Source organism: Anomaloglossus baeobatrachus, chromosome 7 (assembly GCF_048569485.1).
Source record: "Anomaloglossus baeobatrachus isolate aAnoBae1 chromosome 7, aAnoBae1.hap1, whole genome shotgun sequence".
Taxonomy (NCBI): Eukaryota; Metazoa; Chordata; class Amphibia; order Anura; family Aromobatidae; genus Anomaloglossus; species Anomaloglossus baeobatrachus.
In genome coordinates this window covers 123,473,921-123,491,464 of record NC_134359.1, presented here as the reverse complement: position 1 = coordinate 123,491,464, position 17,544 = coordinate 123,473,921, and the positions used below count along the sequence as shown (strand labels likewise).

The 17,544-nt window shown below is 44.2% G+C and overlaps 1 protein-coding gene across 1 annotated transcript in view; it reads right to left on the bottom strand.

Moving 5' to 3' along the window:
- Nucleotides 1-17,544, bottom strand: part of LOC142245983 (T-cell-specific surface glycoprotein CD28-like) — a 204,329-nt gene that overhangs the window by 25,027 nt on the left and 161,758 nt on the right. Inside the window, exon 4 of the mRNA XM_075318993.1 lies at nucleotides 862-980. Within this exon, the coding sequence (XP_075175108.1) occupies nucleotides 862-980 (119 nt within the window). The remainder of the gene's footprint in view (nucleotides 1-861; nucleotides 981-17,544) is intronic.

The following is a 17,544-nucleotide window of genomic DNA, read 5'->3' as shown; positions in this document are numbered from 1 at the left end:
GCGATCTTGTTATGTGTGACACCTACCAGAGATCACGCCCCTGCTGTGAGATCTCTAGTCGTTGCAGAATGGTCCAGGCCATTTTCTTCATAGGCGATGTCCTGCTGGGCAGGACACATCGCTGTGTTTGACACTGTGTGACAGGGTCACAGTAACTGCTGAGATCGTTATACAGGTCGCTATAGCGACCTGTATTGTTCCTGCATCGCCGGTAAGATCTGACTGTGTGACATCTCACCTGCGACCTCTCAGCGACTTACCTGCGATCCCTATCAGGACACATCGTTTTCGGGATTGCTTGTAAGACGTTGTGTGTGACTGGGCCTTTAGTGTTATTGGGAGTTTTTTGTTTTTTATTTTTATTCCTTACGTTTTAACTTTGTACCTCAATAAATTTTGTATTTTAGGAGTAAATTTCTTTTTCTGTGATTTATATTCTGTTTGGTTTCTCCAACTTATCATTTTCTGTGAGAATACTGTATATTGTCCCTATATAAGTGGTATGACAGAGGTTTAACACTAGAAGTCCCAGAGAGGGGTCATTTAACATTTCTACCTTTGGAACCCAGAGACGGGTCAAATGACCAGAAGGATTTTAGCTAACATCCTATAATCACCGTCTTTTGTTCTGTAATTAAGGCCATTACTGTGGCACCACAGGAGGTTGTTGTTTTCCATTGAGTTTAGCCATTTAGTTTCTAGTTAGTTCTATTCAGTTTATTGTATTGGGTCATTTGACCCTCTTTCGGGACTTCAGGGGGGAGCTCGAAATTTCTGGGACTTCTAGTGTTAATACCCTTTTTTCTTTGCACATAATTTACAAAGTGATGCAATAAATAAAATGAACCATAATAGCCTTACCAAAATGTATATAAATGATGCAGTGATTATCAGACTGTAGGCAGCAATACATCCCAGTATGATCAAAACACTTAGATGCGGTTTCTGAATTTCTATAATTTCCTTGTGCTGTTTATATTCTGAAAAAGTAAAAAGCAGAATAAAATGATAACCATTGAGTGTTAGCCTGGAACCACACAAGTATGAATAGACGAAAACAGAAGGAAATGTATGAATAACAAGACTAATGTTTGGCTCCTTTAGAATCTACTCCTGTCTTAGCCCTTAAAATTGCATCAAAGACTGGCACGAAATATGCATTGGTAATTATAGACTTACTATAAGAATCTAGCAAATATAAAGATCAAGGTCCAATTCATCAAGGTTATTACACCATATTTCTGGTGTTAATCGGTTTAAAGAATTGTAAAAGTTTGCTCAACATGGAGCTGTGTAAGAACTTTAAGGCTATGTGCGCACGTTGCGTACAGTTCACTGCAGACATTTCTGCAGCGATCTGAAGAGCACATGTGCGCTTTAAATCGCTGCAGAAATGTCCGTAGTGAAGCCGATTCCATGCGCTCTGACTGCAGCTCCTCCCATAGACAGAGCAGGAGCTGCCGGCAAAGCGCACGGAAGAAGTGACATGTCACTTCTTTTTACGCAGCGCTTCAGCAGTAGCCGAAGCGCTGTGCTCTAAAACGCCACGTGCGCACGGCCCCTGCACAATCTCCATAGACTGTGCAGGGGACGCAGGACGCATGCAGTTACACTGCGCTACAAAGCGCAGCGTAACTGCATGTATTTACGCAACGTGCGCACATAGCCTAAGACTTTTAATCTTAAAGCCCTACCAAAAAAGGCAGAGCCTGGGCAGGACTGTGGTGCCACTCAGCCGTGATGCAAAAGCTCATCTAATTAATGATGAATTGTGGTGTACCTTATGCCAGAAATAGCACTCTAGTCCTTGACAGGAATAACATTTTTGGGGAGGCGCAGGGAGACACATGCAACTTGTCAGATGCTTCTTAATGACTTAGGAATATCTGTCTCCAACACACCTTTCCTCATGAAGACCAATATGAACATTGTCGCTCTTGATCAACCAGAGCCATAATGTGCATTCAATGGGCAATAATTAGCGATGGGTAAGCATGCTTGGTACTGCTCAATAATTGATCGAGCATTGGGGTGCTCAAGCAAGCTCGATACTTGATTGAGTATTCCTATTGCTTCAAAGCCATGCTCAAGTCCCCACCCTGCATGTTTTACAGTTGTTTTTCAGACACTAAAGATGTGGGATTTGCCTGCCAATCACAGTAATGCCATAGACATATTGGCTACTGGTATTACTGTCATTAATCAATCTCATCAGGTCTATATAAAACCCCGTGATGTGACACTCAGCTCACTTTGCTGCATTCAGTGTAGGTGTAGCTGCTGCAGGAGGGATAGGTTAGGATTAGAGGCATATATGTAGGGATTACAGCCTTACAGTCCTTCTATTATTTTCAGTATTAATACCACTCTCTGCTGCATTCAGTGTAGGGAGAGGTGCTACAGGAGGGATGTGTTAGGATTACAGGCAGATAGACTGGTATTATAGCCTTACAGTCCTTGCTGCTGCAACCTAAAACCAAAGTCCTATTCAGGCTTTTCAGGGCTACATCTATTCTATTCCCTATTAATACCACTATTTGCTTCATTCAGTGTAGGGATAGGTGCTGCAAGATGGATAGATTTGGATTAGAGGCATAAAGTCAGGAATTATTGCATTACAGTCCTTGCTGCTGCCCACTTAAATAAAAAGTCCTTTTCAGGGCTAAATCTATTCTATTTCCTATTAATACCAGAGTTTTCTGAATTCAGTGTAGGTTAGATTACAGGCATATAGGTAGGGATTATTGTTGTGAATACGTTTTCCAGTTTGAGGCTCCCTCTTGTGGTCAGTGCTAGCAGTGCAGCTGATGTGTGGAATGTAAGCGACACACCTGCAGAGGACTGGCAATCAGGGTCTGACTGGGCTATTTAACTTAGTAGCTTTCTCTTGTTACTTGCCGGTGGTCAATTGCTCCTGTGTGTCCAGGACATTCTGCAACCAGCTCTGCTCACTTCTAGAACTTCCCTCAGATAAGTGGTCTTGTACCTCTGTTATTTGTTTACCACCTTTTGTTGTTCTGCTTTGATACTATGCAAGATTTCTAATTTGTCTGTGTGGAGTTGTGGTGGAATGGATCATTTCCTGCTGGGAGTGTCTGTATACTAAAGGGGGCTTTACACGCTACGACATCGCTAATGCAAACTCGTTGGGGTCATGGAATTGGTGACGCACATCCGGCCGCATTAGCGATGCCGTTGCGTGTGACACCGATGAGCGATTTTGCATCGTTGCAAAAACGTGCAAAATCGCTCATCGGTGACATGGGGGTCCATTCTCGATTATCGTTACTGCAGCAGTAACGAAGTTGTTCCTCGTTCCTGCGGCAGCAAACATCGGTACGTGTGACGCCACAGGAACGAGGAAGCTCTCCTTACCTGCCTCCCGGCCGCAATGCGGAAGGAAGGAGGTGGGCGGGATGTTACGTCCCGCTCATCTCCGCCCCTTCGCTGCTATTGGGCGGCGGTTCAGTGACGCTGCTGTGACGTCACTGTGACGCCGCACGGACCGCCCCCCTTAGAAAGGAGGCGGTTCGCCGGTCACAGTGACGTCGCCGGGCAGGTAAGTATGTGTGATGGGTCTGGGCGATGTTGTGCGGCACGGGCAGCGATTTGCCCGTGTCGCGCAACAGATGGGGGCGGGTACCCACACTAGCGATATCGGGACCGATATCGCAGTGTGTAAAGCCCACTTTAGCTCCATGATTCTGCAGGATTTGTGTTTGTTTTTTTTTAAACCAAATTTTTTATTTCTTTTCTTGTAATGGTAAAATAGGGTACAGAATGAAGAAAATAAGGGTCAACAAATCAAAATATCAAATAACATAGTCTCTACAATTTATCGATCAAATATTTGGCACGGTCATCAAATTTGCTCCTTCCCCTTCTTCGGCAATGTATATTTCCATTATTCAGTCTCCGCTACCCCCCTTCAGCATTCCTTGATAACTTGTTACAAACATTACTTGTAAACACTATCCCTCCCATTCCCCCCCTCCCCTCTCCATGCGACACAACCCAGAATTTGGCCAACTATACTTTCAGCTCGCACAGGGACCCTGACAGGTCTTCCTTCATGTACCATTCCGTAGACACAAATGTGGACATTATTTGTATTGTTTCTTCTCTAGAACATATAACGCTTATGAACTTTCTCCATTTACTGAAAAATGTTGCTGTCATCCTTTCTTTACACCTCTCCACCATCACCTTCTCCAACATGAGCGTTTTTTTCAATTGATTAACAAGTTCTTCTTTTGTTGGTGTTTCCTTCACCAGCCACTTCTGAAGAATAGCCCTTTTACTTATCATTGCTATATCATGGAAAAGATTCGGTAACTTGCCTCCCCCTTTTTCTCCCTCCTCTCGATGCTGATAGTGAAATAACCAGACCATTGGATCTAACGCTACATTTCTATTCCAGATTTTCCTCACTACCCCTTGGACTTCTTTCCAAAATCTTTCAATCCTTTCGCACTGCCATATCCCATGATATTGATCTGTTTTTTACGTACCACAATTTGGACAACTCATCATCTTATCTGGATGTCTTGCATTCAGTATATTAAATCCATCGATAGCTCTATGTATGATCCTGAATTGGGTATCTCTTAAGTTCTCATTCACAATCTTTTTTCTCATCACCATCCAACCATTCAAAATCTTCTCCTCCACTTCTTGATCTCCCAACTGCTTTGCCCACCCTTCCAACATTCTTCCTGATATGTTAGGGACTAAGGGGTACTTTGAACGCTGCGACATCGCAGGCCGATGCTGCGATGCCGAGCGCGATAGTCCCCGCCCCCGCCGCAGCAGCGATTTCCTTGTGATAGCTGCCGTAGCGAACATTATCGCTACGGCAGCTTCACATGGACTCACCTGTCCTGCGACCGTTGCTCTGGCCGGCGACCCACCTCCTTGTTAAGGGGGCGGGTCGTGCGGCGTCATAGCGACGTCACACGCCAGGCGGCCAATCGGAGCGGAGGGGCGGAGATGAGTGGGATGTAAACATCCCGCCCATCTCCTTCCTTCCGCATATCCTACGGAAGCCGCAGTGACGCCGGTAGGAGATGTTCGTCGCTCCTGCGGCTTCACACACAGTGATGTGTGCTGCCACAGGAGCGAGCAACAACGTCGGACTGTCGCGGCAGCGTAATCATGGATTACGCCGACGCTGCAACGATGATACGATTACGACGCTTTTGCGCTCGTTAATCGTATCATCGAGCCTTTACACACTACGATGTCGCATGCGATGCCGGAAGTGCGTCATTTTCAATTTGACCCCACCGACATCGCACCTGCGATGTCGTAGTGTGCAAAGCCCGCCTAACACTTCTCTCATATTTCCATAAAGACTTGATATATTTGTGGCATGGATGTCCCTTAATATGATCGCATCCATCTGATTTGCCTCATATTCGTTTTTTATGTTGTATAGTTTCTTCATTATCCCTTGTTTCACCTGTTCACACTGGAGAGTCTGGAATGGGCGCAAGTCATACTTTGCCCTCAACTCCTCACACGTCATCCACCTCCGATCTGTATCATGCATCAGGTTTTTTAGAGTTCCAATACCTTTTTCCTTCCATTCTTTAAAGAGATAATTTTCCCTTCCCTGTGGAAAGTCAGGACAAGCCCATATATTAAGGAATTTGGAGATGTTCCAGGCTAACCCGAACTTTTTCCTAACCGCCTTCCAAGTCATCACTGTGTCTCTACAAATCAGTGAGTGTTTAATGTTGGGCGGCAAATTTGGAATGGATGTATGTAGGATTGAACTCAGGTCCCAAGGTTTACAAAATTCAGCCTCTACATCCCAGTCAGAATACCTACTTGTTCGTCTAATCCAATCGACTACATGTCTTAAGAAAGATACAGGCCAAATTGTACCCCTGATGTTAGGTAGTCTGATCCCTCCATTTTCTGTTGATAACATTAGCTTTTTGGCACTAATCCTCGGCCTATATCCCTTCCACAAAAAACGTGAGAACGCTTTTGTCAATCTGTTCACATCCGAGTGTTTAAGAAGCAATGGGATTGTCTGCATTGGATAGAGAAACTTGGAAAAGCTCATCATTTTTATTAGATGATTTCTTCCCAGAAGAGTCAACGGCAAATTTGCCCAACCTTGCAGTTCACGTTCAATTTTCTCGATCAAAGGGGAATAATTTAATGAATATATGGTCTTAGTATCCCTCCCAACCTGTACTCCTAAGTATTTAATTGTATTTCTAGCTATTGGAATGTCACATAATGCACCCCTCTCCCCCTCCGCTCTCTTTCCGTCCAGGAAGAGAATTTCACATTTGTTTTTGTTAAGTCTAAACCCTGCTAACCTCCCAAACTCCTCAATTTGTTCTATGACTCTACTCAATTGCGTTTTAGGTTTGCTCATGAACAGGATTATATCATCAGGAAATAAGGCTGAGTGCAATGACTTCCTCCCTACCTTGATCCCTTCAAACCACCCCCCCTCATTCAAACGTCTAGCCAGTGGTTCAATAGCCAAGTTAAACAATAGTGGTGACATCGGGCATCCTTGCCTGGTTCCCTTCATCAAAGGAAATGTTTTTGACAGAAATCCCGGGGTACTCACTTTTGCCTGAGGATTGGCATAAAGGACCCTCACAAAATTCCTAAAAGCTCCGTGTAAGCCCAGGTGATCTAGCACCTGTTCCAGCCATGACCACCTCACATTGTCAAAGGCTTTCTCCGCGTCCAAGGTGATCAAGGCTGGATTCCCCTCCCCCATTCTCTCGTCTGCTTTACTACATCAATTGCTAGCATTACTTTCCTAATGTTTGTCACCACTGAACGTCCTTTAACAAAGCCAGCCTGGGGGAGATCTATAATCTCTGGCAATACTGCCGCTAACCTATTTGCCATCAACTTCGCTAAAATTTTTAGGTCTTGATTAATCAGCGAGATGGGCCTATAACTAGATGGGTCTTCTAAATTCTTTCCTCCTTTAGGAATGAGCTTTATATAGGCTGTATTAAGTGTACCCGATATTCTTTCCCGTCCATTATCTTATTGAATAACTCTGTCAGTATAGGTGAGATTTGATCCTTCATAATTTTAAAAAAACTGCCGCTAAAGCCATCTGGTCCCGGGGCCTTTGTCGTTTTTAACTCTCCTATAACCTGTAGCACCTCCTCCTCCATCACCTCTTTATTCAGAGCCTGTAAATTTTCCTCTGTGAGCGTAGGCATTTTTGTTCCTTTTAACCACTCATTTCCTTCTCTCCTATCATCTAACCCCTCCTCTTTATATAAACCTGCATAGAAGTCTGCAAGAATGTCGTTTATCTCTTTGGGATCTGTCGTTTTACTCCCCACAGCGTTTCTCAGTGTCATAATATGTGTCATCGGACGTCGTCCCCTTGCCAGATTTGCCAATAACTTCCCTGCCTTGTTCCCGAAAACGATTCAACTCTGCCTCTTGTTGTGTCCTGTACATTCCTTCTTTCCTTTCTACCCAGTTCTCAAAATTGCCCTTCGCCTCCACCCACTTTGCTTTTGTCACCCTTGATGGTTTTTCTAAGAAGTCAGTATATGCTTCCCTATACAAAGGATAAGGCTGCACATCAAACATAGATAATGGTATAATGCCTCAAGCATATGGAAAAATATTGGAATATACAATGAAAAATGCTACTTGCTAATTTGAACATGTGAATAATGCATTGCATACTTGCCATGAATATTAGGAAAAAGGAGATATTTAGCAATCGCATTGATCAATGTAACTGAGCCCCAAGACCTCATCAAGGTATATCTCTATATTGGGGTCCCTAGCTCTGTGACCCTAACTGTGTGTCATCTCATTGCAATTAAAAACTGCTGTGGGTGGAGAGGGGTAACTAAGGACTTTCTTATATAGGAGATGGAAAAAACATGGCCGAAAGGGGCGGAGCTGTGTTCACATTCAGAAAAAAACTACATATAACTGAATAGGATAACTGAAGTGAGCACTAATATATATATTTTATGAGTGCAAGCCAAAAAATACATACTATACAAAGGATAAGGCTGCACATCAAACATAGATAATGGTATAATGCCTCAAGCATGTGGAAAAATATTGGAATATACAATGAAAAATGCTACTTGCTAATTTGAACATGTGAATAATGAATTGCATACTTGCCATGAATATTAGGAAAAAGGAGATATTTAGCAATCGCATTGATCAATGTAACTGAGCCCCAAGACCTCGTCAAGGTAGATCTCTATATTGGTGTCCCTAGCTCTGTGACCCTAACTGTGTGTCATCTCATTGCAATTAAAAACTGCTGTGGGTGGAGAGGGGTAACTAAGGACTTTGTTATATAGGAGATGGAAAAAACATGGCCGAAAGGGGCGGAGCTGTGTTCACATTCAGAAAAAAACTACATATAGCTGAATAGGATAACTGAAGTGAGCACTAATATATATTGCTAAATATCTCCTTTTTCCTAATATTCATGGCAAGTATGCAATTCATTATTCACATGTTCAAATTAGCAAGTAGCATTTTTCATTGTATATTCCAATATTTTTCCATATGCTTGAGGCATTATACCATTATCTATGTTTGATGTGCAGCCTTATCCTTTGTATAGTATGTATTTTTTGGCTTGCACTCATAAAATATATATATTAGTGCTCACTTCAGTTATCCTATTCAGTTATATGTAGTTTTTTTCTGAATGTGAACACAGCTCCGCCCCTTTCGGACATGTTTTTTCCATCTCCTATATAAGAAAGTCCTTAGTTACCCCTCTCCACCCACAGCAGTTTTTAATTGCAATGAGATGACACACAGTTAGGGTCACAGAGCTAGGGACCGCAATATAGAGATATACCTTGACGAGGTCTTGGGGCTCAGTTACATTGATCAATGCGATTGCTAAATATCTTCTTTTTTCTAATATTCATGGCAAGTATGCAATTCATTATTCACATGTTCAAATTAGCAAGTAGCATTTTTCATTGTATATTCCAATATTTTTCCATATGCTTGAGGCATTATACCATTATCTATGTTTGATGTGCAGCCTTATCCTTTGTATAGTATGTATTTTTTGCCTTGCACTCATAAAATATATATATTAGTGCTCACTTCAGTTATCCTATTCAGTTATATGTAGTTTTTTTCTGAATGTGAACACAGCTCTGCCCCTTTCGGCCATGTTTTTTCCATCTCCTATATAAGAAAGTCCTTAGTTACCCCTCTCCACCCACAGCAGTTTTTAATTGCAATGAGATGACACACAGTTAGGGTCACAGAGCTAGGGACCCCAATATAGAGATATACCTTGACGAGGTCTTGGGGCTCAGTTACATTGATCAATGCGATTGCTAAATATCTCCTTTTTCTTAATATTCATGGCAAGTATGCAATTCATTATTCACATGTTCAAATTAGCAAGTAGCATTTTTCATTGTATATTCCAATATTTTTCCATATGCTTGAGGCATTAGACCATTATCTATGTTTGATGTGCAGCCTTATCCTTTGTATAGTATGTATTTTTTGGCTTGCACTCATAAAATATATATATATATTAGTGCTCACTTCAGTTATCCTGTTCAGTATATGCTTCCCTGACTGCCCGGCTAGCCTCCTGAAACTTTACTTGTGTCTGTTGTTTCGCCTTTGTCGTATATCCTATCACTTTTCCTCTCAAAACTGCCTTGGCCGTCTCCCAATACAATAGTGTTTCTCCACTGTGCTCCTGATTCATCAATGTATAATCCACCCACCATTGTCTCAGTATTCTATGGAAGTTCTCATCCAAAGTCAAGAATGAGGGGAAGCGCCATTTATAATCCTGTCCTCTCTGAACTTTGTCAGCTATACTGACTACCACTGGGCTATGATCCGATATTACCATAGTCTCTATAACTATCTCTTCTACCCTCTGCAATAAATTCTCACTTGTCAGCCAAAGGTCAATCCTTGACCAAGAGTCGTGTGGGTGGGAATAGTGTGTAAATTCTCTCTCTTGCGGGTGATATAATCTCCAGCAATCCTGTAGTGTAGTTGTATTTAACAATGCTCTCAGCGACCCCTCCGTGTTCCTCCCCTGCTTCCCCTGACTCCTCCTGTCTTCTTCCTGAGAAACCACTGTATTGAAGTTTCCCCCCACCAATTTACATATATCCCCATCCAGCAAAATCTTATTAGATATATTTAAAAAAAAAAAACAACCTTTGTTCCGTATTGGGTGCATATATATTGTGGATACTAAAAGTGCCTTGAGTACCTGAAATCTTTATATGTATGTATCTTCCTTCTTCATCTGAATCTTGTGTTTCCATCTCGTGAGCAAAATTTTTATTGATAAAAATAAGAACCCCTGCTTTCCTACCTTTTGAGGCCGACCCATATACCCTTCCCACCACATCTTGTTCATACGGAAGAACTCATCCTTTTGCAAGTGCGTCTCCTGTAATAAAGCAATATCAACCTTAAGCTTCTTGAGATGACGTAGTATCATATTTCGTTTGTGCGGCGATCTGAGTCCCTTAACATTCCACGTAATGAACTTAACCATAATCCCCAAAATCAACAGTTCCTTTTTCAGGCCATGTCGCATGGATTCCCCAACTCTCTTCCCCTCCCCTCCGCTCCCCCAACTGTGGATAACCCCTCCCATCCCCAACTTTACAAATACAATTAACGTCTTCTATTTTTTCTGAGATGATTGAGACTCCTTTCAAACCCCTGCTTTAAGTCAAGCTCTCCATGAAGCCACCCCATTAAGTCACCTCTCCCCCTCTATTGGCTATTAACTCCTTGCCCCTAAACAGCCTTTAAAAATTTATGAAGCTCCTAAAACCGTCATTAAGAGAAGAAAAAGAGAGAGAGAAGAGAAAAAAAAAAAAAGCATTAGTGAATGATAAAAGGGAAAAAGTGATAAGCATGAAAAAGAGAGAGAGAAAAAGGGAGCGAAAGAAAAAGAGATAGAGAAGAAAGAGAGAAGGAGGTAGGCAAGACTTTAGAGAGTTAAGGCACATTTGTCACCATACGGCTCCATTCAGCAGTCTCAAATTAAGTCCTTGTCTTGCCTGCTTGTTCATGAGCTGCTGCCTCTTCCTCCTCTTTTCCCAGCTGAAGTCGCCATATGTCGCTTTTCCTTCGGACTGGCTGGTCTGGATCTCGATTGACTCCACTCTGGCTCGTTGTCGGGTCTAACTGCAGATGTTATGTTTGCAGGATCTGCATGTTTCGGATCAGTGAAAGTCCCTTCTTTTCCATTCCTCTCCGGTCGCCGTGTTCTCCCATCCTGTAGTATCTCTCGCTCCGCCTCTGAAGGATCCCGAAAAGTCTTTGTGACCCCATCTGCTCCTCTTACTATTAGTATTGCTGGGTATAAAAGCTGAAATTTAATGTTTTTGTGATAGAGGGCAGTGCAGATCTGGCTAAATGATTTTCTTTTTCGTGTGACTTCTGCCGAATAGTCACCAAATAATAGAATCTTGTGTCCCTGAATGCATAGTGCCTGTTTCCTATTCCTGAAGGCCCGTAGAATTTCTTCTTTATCTTTGTATTCCCGGTACTTTATAATAACCTGTCTTGCTCTGGACATTTCACCTTGCTTGGAGGTATTATTATTGTTACTGTGACCATCTCTTTGCTCCCTTATGGGTCCCACTCTGTGCGCTCTTTCTACACGGCAGCTATGTGGTAAGCCTAAAGCCTAGGGTAATTCTTTTTCACAGATTGAGTCCAAATATTTTGTTGTCACTGTCTCAGGCAGACCCACCAGCCTTAAATTTTTCCTCCTCGATCTGTTTTCAAGATCTTCTATTTTAGCCTTCATAAGCTGAGCATTAGTGTTTAGCTCCTTAAATCTGCCCTCCAATCTTGTCAGACTCTCTTCAGCATCAGAAACTCTTTGCTCTACCTCTGTCAGTCTCATATCATGGTGCTCCACATCCTTCTGCAGCGCAGCCAAAGCCTTCTTCACTGAGGTTGCTATTGCCTCTCTGATATCTGCTGTCAGATGATCTGCCACTTCTTTTGCCAACCTTTTGTAATCAATCTCATATCTTTCCCCCAAGCCCAATGTCTCTGTACCACTCTGCATACTCTGAATTCTACTGTTATCTTGGCCTCCTGCACATTGCTGCAGCTGCCCTTGTGGTTCCTCTCCCTCCTCCCCCTCCTTCCTCCTCACTGTCGGTGCCATGTTATCTGCACTCACCCCCTCCTCCCTCTGCTCTGCTCTGGGCTTGAATGGTCTTCCTCCACTTCTGAGGAGATAACGATCCATGCACTGACAGCTGGTAATTCAGTGCAGCCTCTCTATGTTTGTCTAGGGTGCTGTTTGCTTCTGTAGGTCACTGTATATTGCAGGGGCTGTATGGAGCTGCTTCTTCCCCCTCCTCACATCTCAGCGCAGGAACAGGAAGTCACAGGATTTGTGTTTTGTCATGCTTGGTATTTTTCAGTCCTTCATCTGTATTAGTGTTTTTTGGATCCCAGTAACATCTGAGTGCTAGTACAGTGGGGGAGAGGTTAAGTAACCTCAGGTTTTTCCATATCAGTAGTGCTGGTATTTAATAGGGTTTTTACGGCTGCAGACAGATGCTCTTTCCTATCTTTTTATATAAGATAGTTTGGGCCTCACCTTTGCTGAAATCTGTCCTTTCTGGCTTTGTATTGTGTTTTTCTATATCACCATAGCCTTTACATGTGGGGGCTATCTATCTATCTTTGGGGTTACTCCAAGGCAGATTAGCTTTCTTATATTTCTATCTGTGAGATTATTTAGTTCCCGGCTTTGTCGAGGTATCTAGGTCATTGTAGGCACGCCCTACGGCTACTGTTAGTTGTGTGTCAGGATTAGGTTTGCAGTCTGTTAAGTTTCCAGCCACTCTGTTACATTTTGGGATTCCAGATTTGATCCTCCCCGGTCCCTGAATCATAACAGATTATAGCCTAAAGCGGGCTTTACACGCTACGATATCGTTAATGATTTATTGTTGGGGTCACGTTGTTTGTGACGCACATCCGGCGTCATTAACGATATCGCAGTGTGTGACACTTATGTGTTATGTGCGACCTAAAACGATCGCAAAAGCAGCCAAAATCATTTGCCGCGGAGAGGTCATCCTAAAACAAAAAATCGTTCTCTTCGAATTAGCAATGTTGTTCCTCGTTCCTGCGACAGCACACATCGCTGTGTGTGACACCGCAGAAGCGAGGAACATCTCCTTACCTGCCTCCACTGCCAATGCAGAAGGAAGGAGGTGGGTGGGATGTTTACATCCCACTCATCTCCGCCCCTCCACTTCTATTGGACGGCTGCCATATGACATCGCTGTGATGCCGCACGACCCGCCCCCTTAGACAGGAGGCGGATCGCCAGCCAGAGCGACGTCGCCGGACAGGTAAGTCCGTGTGATGGGGGTAAGCGAGGTTGTGCGCGATGGGCAGCAATTTGCCCGTGTCGCACAACCGACGGGGGCAGATACGCTCACTTGCGATCTCGCTAGGGAGATCGCAGCGTGTAAAGCCCGCTTTACAGTCCATGCTACTGGAACCTAAAGCCCCAAATCCTTTTTCAGGGCTATTCTATTCACTATTACTACTGCTGTTTGCTGCCTTCAGTGTAAGTATGGGTGCTGCGAGAACCATAGGTTAGAATTACAGGAATATAGGCATGGATTATAGCCTTAAAGTACTTGCTGCTGCAACCTAAAACCAACAAATACAAGTATTGTATTCCCTATTAATATTACTGTTCTCTGAATTTAGTGAAAGATGAGCTGTTGGTGGAGGGGTTAAGCTTGGATTACAGGCATATTTGCAGGAAATTTATCCTCACTGCCTTTCCTTCTGCATTAGAGATGAGCGATGTTCAAGTCGAACGGTTCGCCAATTTCATGTTCGAGTGATTTTGGGGGGTGTTTGAGTCGTTCGCCGAACTCGAACGATGTGCTAAACATTTGCCAGTTCGAGTTACGTTCGAGAACGGTTCGATCACCAAAAGCGTGGCTTTTCACAGTAAGTATGTGCGCACGTTGCGTATCTGCATGCGTCCTGCGTCCCCAGCACAATCCCTCTCTTTCCTACTCACCGATCACGGGCGCCTCGCTGCACGGCTGTCACAAATCTCCGGCGGCTTTTCCTCTTTTTAAAATGGCTGCCACTTCATTATTCAATCAGGTATTCCATGCCTTCTCCGCCCACCGGCGCCCATGATTGGTTGCAGTCAGACCCGCCCCCATGCTGAGTGACAGCTGTCTCACTGCAACCAATCACAGACGCTGGTGGGTGGCTTTATATCGTGCAGTAAAATAAATAAAACATAAAAAAAAAAAATGCGGATCCCCCCCAATTTTGATACCGGCCAGGATAAAGCCACACGGCTGGAGGCTGGTATTGTCAGGATGGAGAGCGCCACGTTATGGGGAGCCCACCACCCTAACAATATCAGCAGGCAGCCGCCCGGAATTGCCGCATCCATTAGATGCGGCAGTCCCAGGACTCTACCTGGCTCATCCTGAATTGCCCTGGTGCGGTGGCAATCGGGGTAATAACGGGGTTAATCATGACAAGCGTCTCCCCGAGACAGCTTCCATGATTAACCTGTAAGTGAAAGTAAAGAAACACACACAACGAAAAATCCTTTATTTGGAATAAAAGACAAAAAAAACCTCATTTACCTCTTTATTAATCCCCAAATAATAATCCAGGTCCAAAGTAATCCACACGACACTCTGCTACATGAAGATGACAGGGAGCCCCGAAGAACACGAACGCTTTGTGTCCTCTCCACGCAGCATCTGAAGTGAGCTGTGCTGTCACTGGAGACTTCACTCTGCAATGCAGAAGTCAAGATAACCAAATCTTCCTATGTTTCTCATTAGAGCCAGTGGCTCAATGGTGAGAGCTATTGCCTAAAAAGCACGAGTTCAAGTCCCGGCCGCCCCGGTAAATAATTTAATTTATTTTTAATTTTAAATTATAATTATTATTTATCTATAATTATAATTTAATTTAATTTAATTATGCACTGAGGGGAGGAGCCGGACATCAGCTGTGAGCCACGGGCCAAACCTCTAAAATCGGAGCAGTTCGCGGAATGAGGCTGCATTGCCCTCTCCTCTCTCTCCTCTCTCCTCTCTCTCTTTCTCTCTCTTTCTCTCTCTCCTTCTCCCTCCTTCTCTCTCCTTCTCTCTCTCTTTCTCTCTCTCTATCTCTCTTGTTCTCCCTCTTGTTCTCTCTGTCATGCGCTCTCTCTCTCTTTCTTTCTTTCTTTCTTTCTTTCTTTCTCTCTTTTTCTCTTCTCTCTCTTCTCCCTCTCTTGTTCTCTCTCTCTTCGCTCTCTCCTCTCTCTCTCTCTCTCTTTCTCTCTCTCTCTCTCTCTCTCTAAATTCTATCTCTCTTCTCTCTTCTCTCTCATCTCTTTTCTCTCTCTCTCTCAGACCTGGCGATGATCAGCTGATGCGGTCACCTGATGGAATCAGCTGACACTATTAGTTTAGCGGTGAGGCCGGCTTTTTACCGCCCGGCCGGCTAAACTATCAGCTGCTGTTGTCAGACAGGAGTCTGTACAGAAGTGTGTAGTTTGTTTTTTGTTTTTGCACTGATGCATCAGCTGATTGTATAAACGGCTTTTATACAATCAGCTGCTGTGTCATGTGATTCAGGCCCTTGAACCTGACACATTATCTGATCGCTTTGCCTTCCAGCAAACCGATCAGATGATATTGGATCCGGATTGGGCGGCGCGGGACCCTTGACCCAGGATTACTGCAGAGGGGGGGTTCTTTATTTCAATAAAGATGGATTCACTAATTATATTGTGTTTTATTTCTCATAAAAATATTTTGGTGTGTTAATATACAGCTAGCCCTAACCCCATTATTACCCAGCGAGCCACCCGTCACCAGGGCAGCTGTAAGAGTTGGATACAGCGCCATAAGATGGCGCTTCTATGAAAGCGCCATTTTCTGGGGCGGCTGTGGACTGCAATTCGCAGCAGGGGTGCCCAGAAAGCTTGGGCACCCTGCGCTGAGGATTCCAATCCCCAGCTGCCTAGTTGTACCTGGCTGGACACACAAATTGGGCGAAGCACACGTCATTTTTCTTTTTAATTATTTCATGAAATTCATGAAATAAAAAGAAAAATGGCTTCCCTATATTTTTGGTTCCCAGCCGGGTACAAATAGGCAGCTGGGGATTGGGGGCAGCCCATACCTGCCTGCTGTACCTGGCTAGCATACAAAAACATGGCAAAGCCCACATAATTTTTTGTTTTGGGGGGGGAAAAAGCTCCTGCATACAGTCCTGGATGAAGTATGCTGAGCCTTGTAGTTCTGCAGCTGCTTTCTGCTGTCTGTGTGTATGGAGGAGAGCAGACGGCAGCTGCAGAACTACAAGGCTCAGCATCCTCCTTCCAGGACTGTATGCTGGAGGGAGAGGCAGGGGGAGCAGAGCTGCAAGGCTCAGCATACTTCATCCACTAGTGTATGCAGGAGAGCAGACAGCAGCTGCAGAACTACAAGGCTCAGCATGCTGCATCCAGGATTGTATGCTGGAGGGAGAGGCAGGGGGAGCAGAACTACAAGGCTCAGCATGCTCCATTCACTAGTGTATGCAGGAGAGCAGACCGCATCTGCAGAACGACAAGGCTCAGCATACTCCATCCAGGACAGTATGCAGGAGTTTTTTGCCCCCCAAAAAAATGATGTGGGCTTCACCATATTTTTGTATGCTAGCCAGGTACAGTAAGCAGGTACAGCTGCCCCAACCCCCAGCTGCTGGGAACCAAAAATATAGGGAAGCCTGTTGTGAATGTTAGTTATGTTTTGGCTGCTGGGAGGCTCCCTCTGGTGGCCAGGAATGGTTTGGACTTGGACCAGGTATGTTGTGCTATGGGTGTTTCCTTTGCTAACTCTCTGCTTATTTAAATCCTGGTCTAATTGCAGGCAGTGCCGGATGTCATTTGTTCTTTGTATCACCAGCCTGCTTCATCCTGCTCCACACCATATCTTTCCCAGATAAGTGCTTGCTCTTTATTTATTGTCTTGTTCTTTTGCTTATCTGGGTTTGTCATTTACTGTGGTTGTTTTCAGTTTTTTGCATGCAAGGATCTTTCCCCTTAAGGCCCCGTCACACTAAGCAACATCGCTAGCAACATCGCTGGTAACGAACAACTTTTGTGACGTTGCTAGCGATGTTGCTGTGTGTGACATCCAGCAACAACCTGGCCCCTGCTGTGAGGTCGTTGGTTGTTGCTGAATGTCCTGGGCCATTTTTTAGTTGTTGCTGTCCTGCTGTGAAGCACAGATCGCTGTGTGTGACAGCGAGACAGCAACAACTAATGTGCAGTGAGCAGGGAGCCAGCTTCTGCTGAGGCTGGTAACTAATGTAAACATCGGGTAACCAAGAAGCCCTGTCCTTGGTTACCCGATATTTACCTTTGATACCAGCCTCCTCCGCTCTCACTGCCTGTGCTGCCAGCTCCTGCTCTGTGCACATGTAGCTGCAGCACACATCAGGTAATTAACCCGATGTGTGCTGTAACTAGGAGAGCAAGGAGCC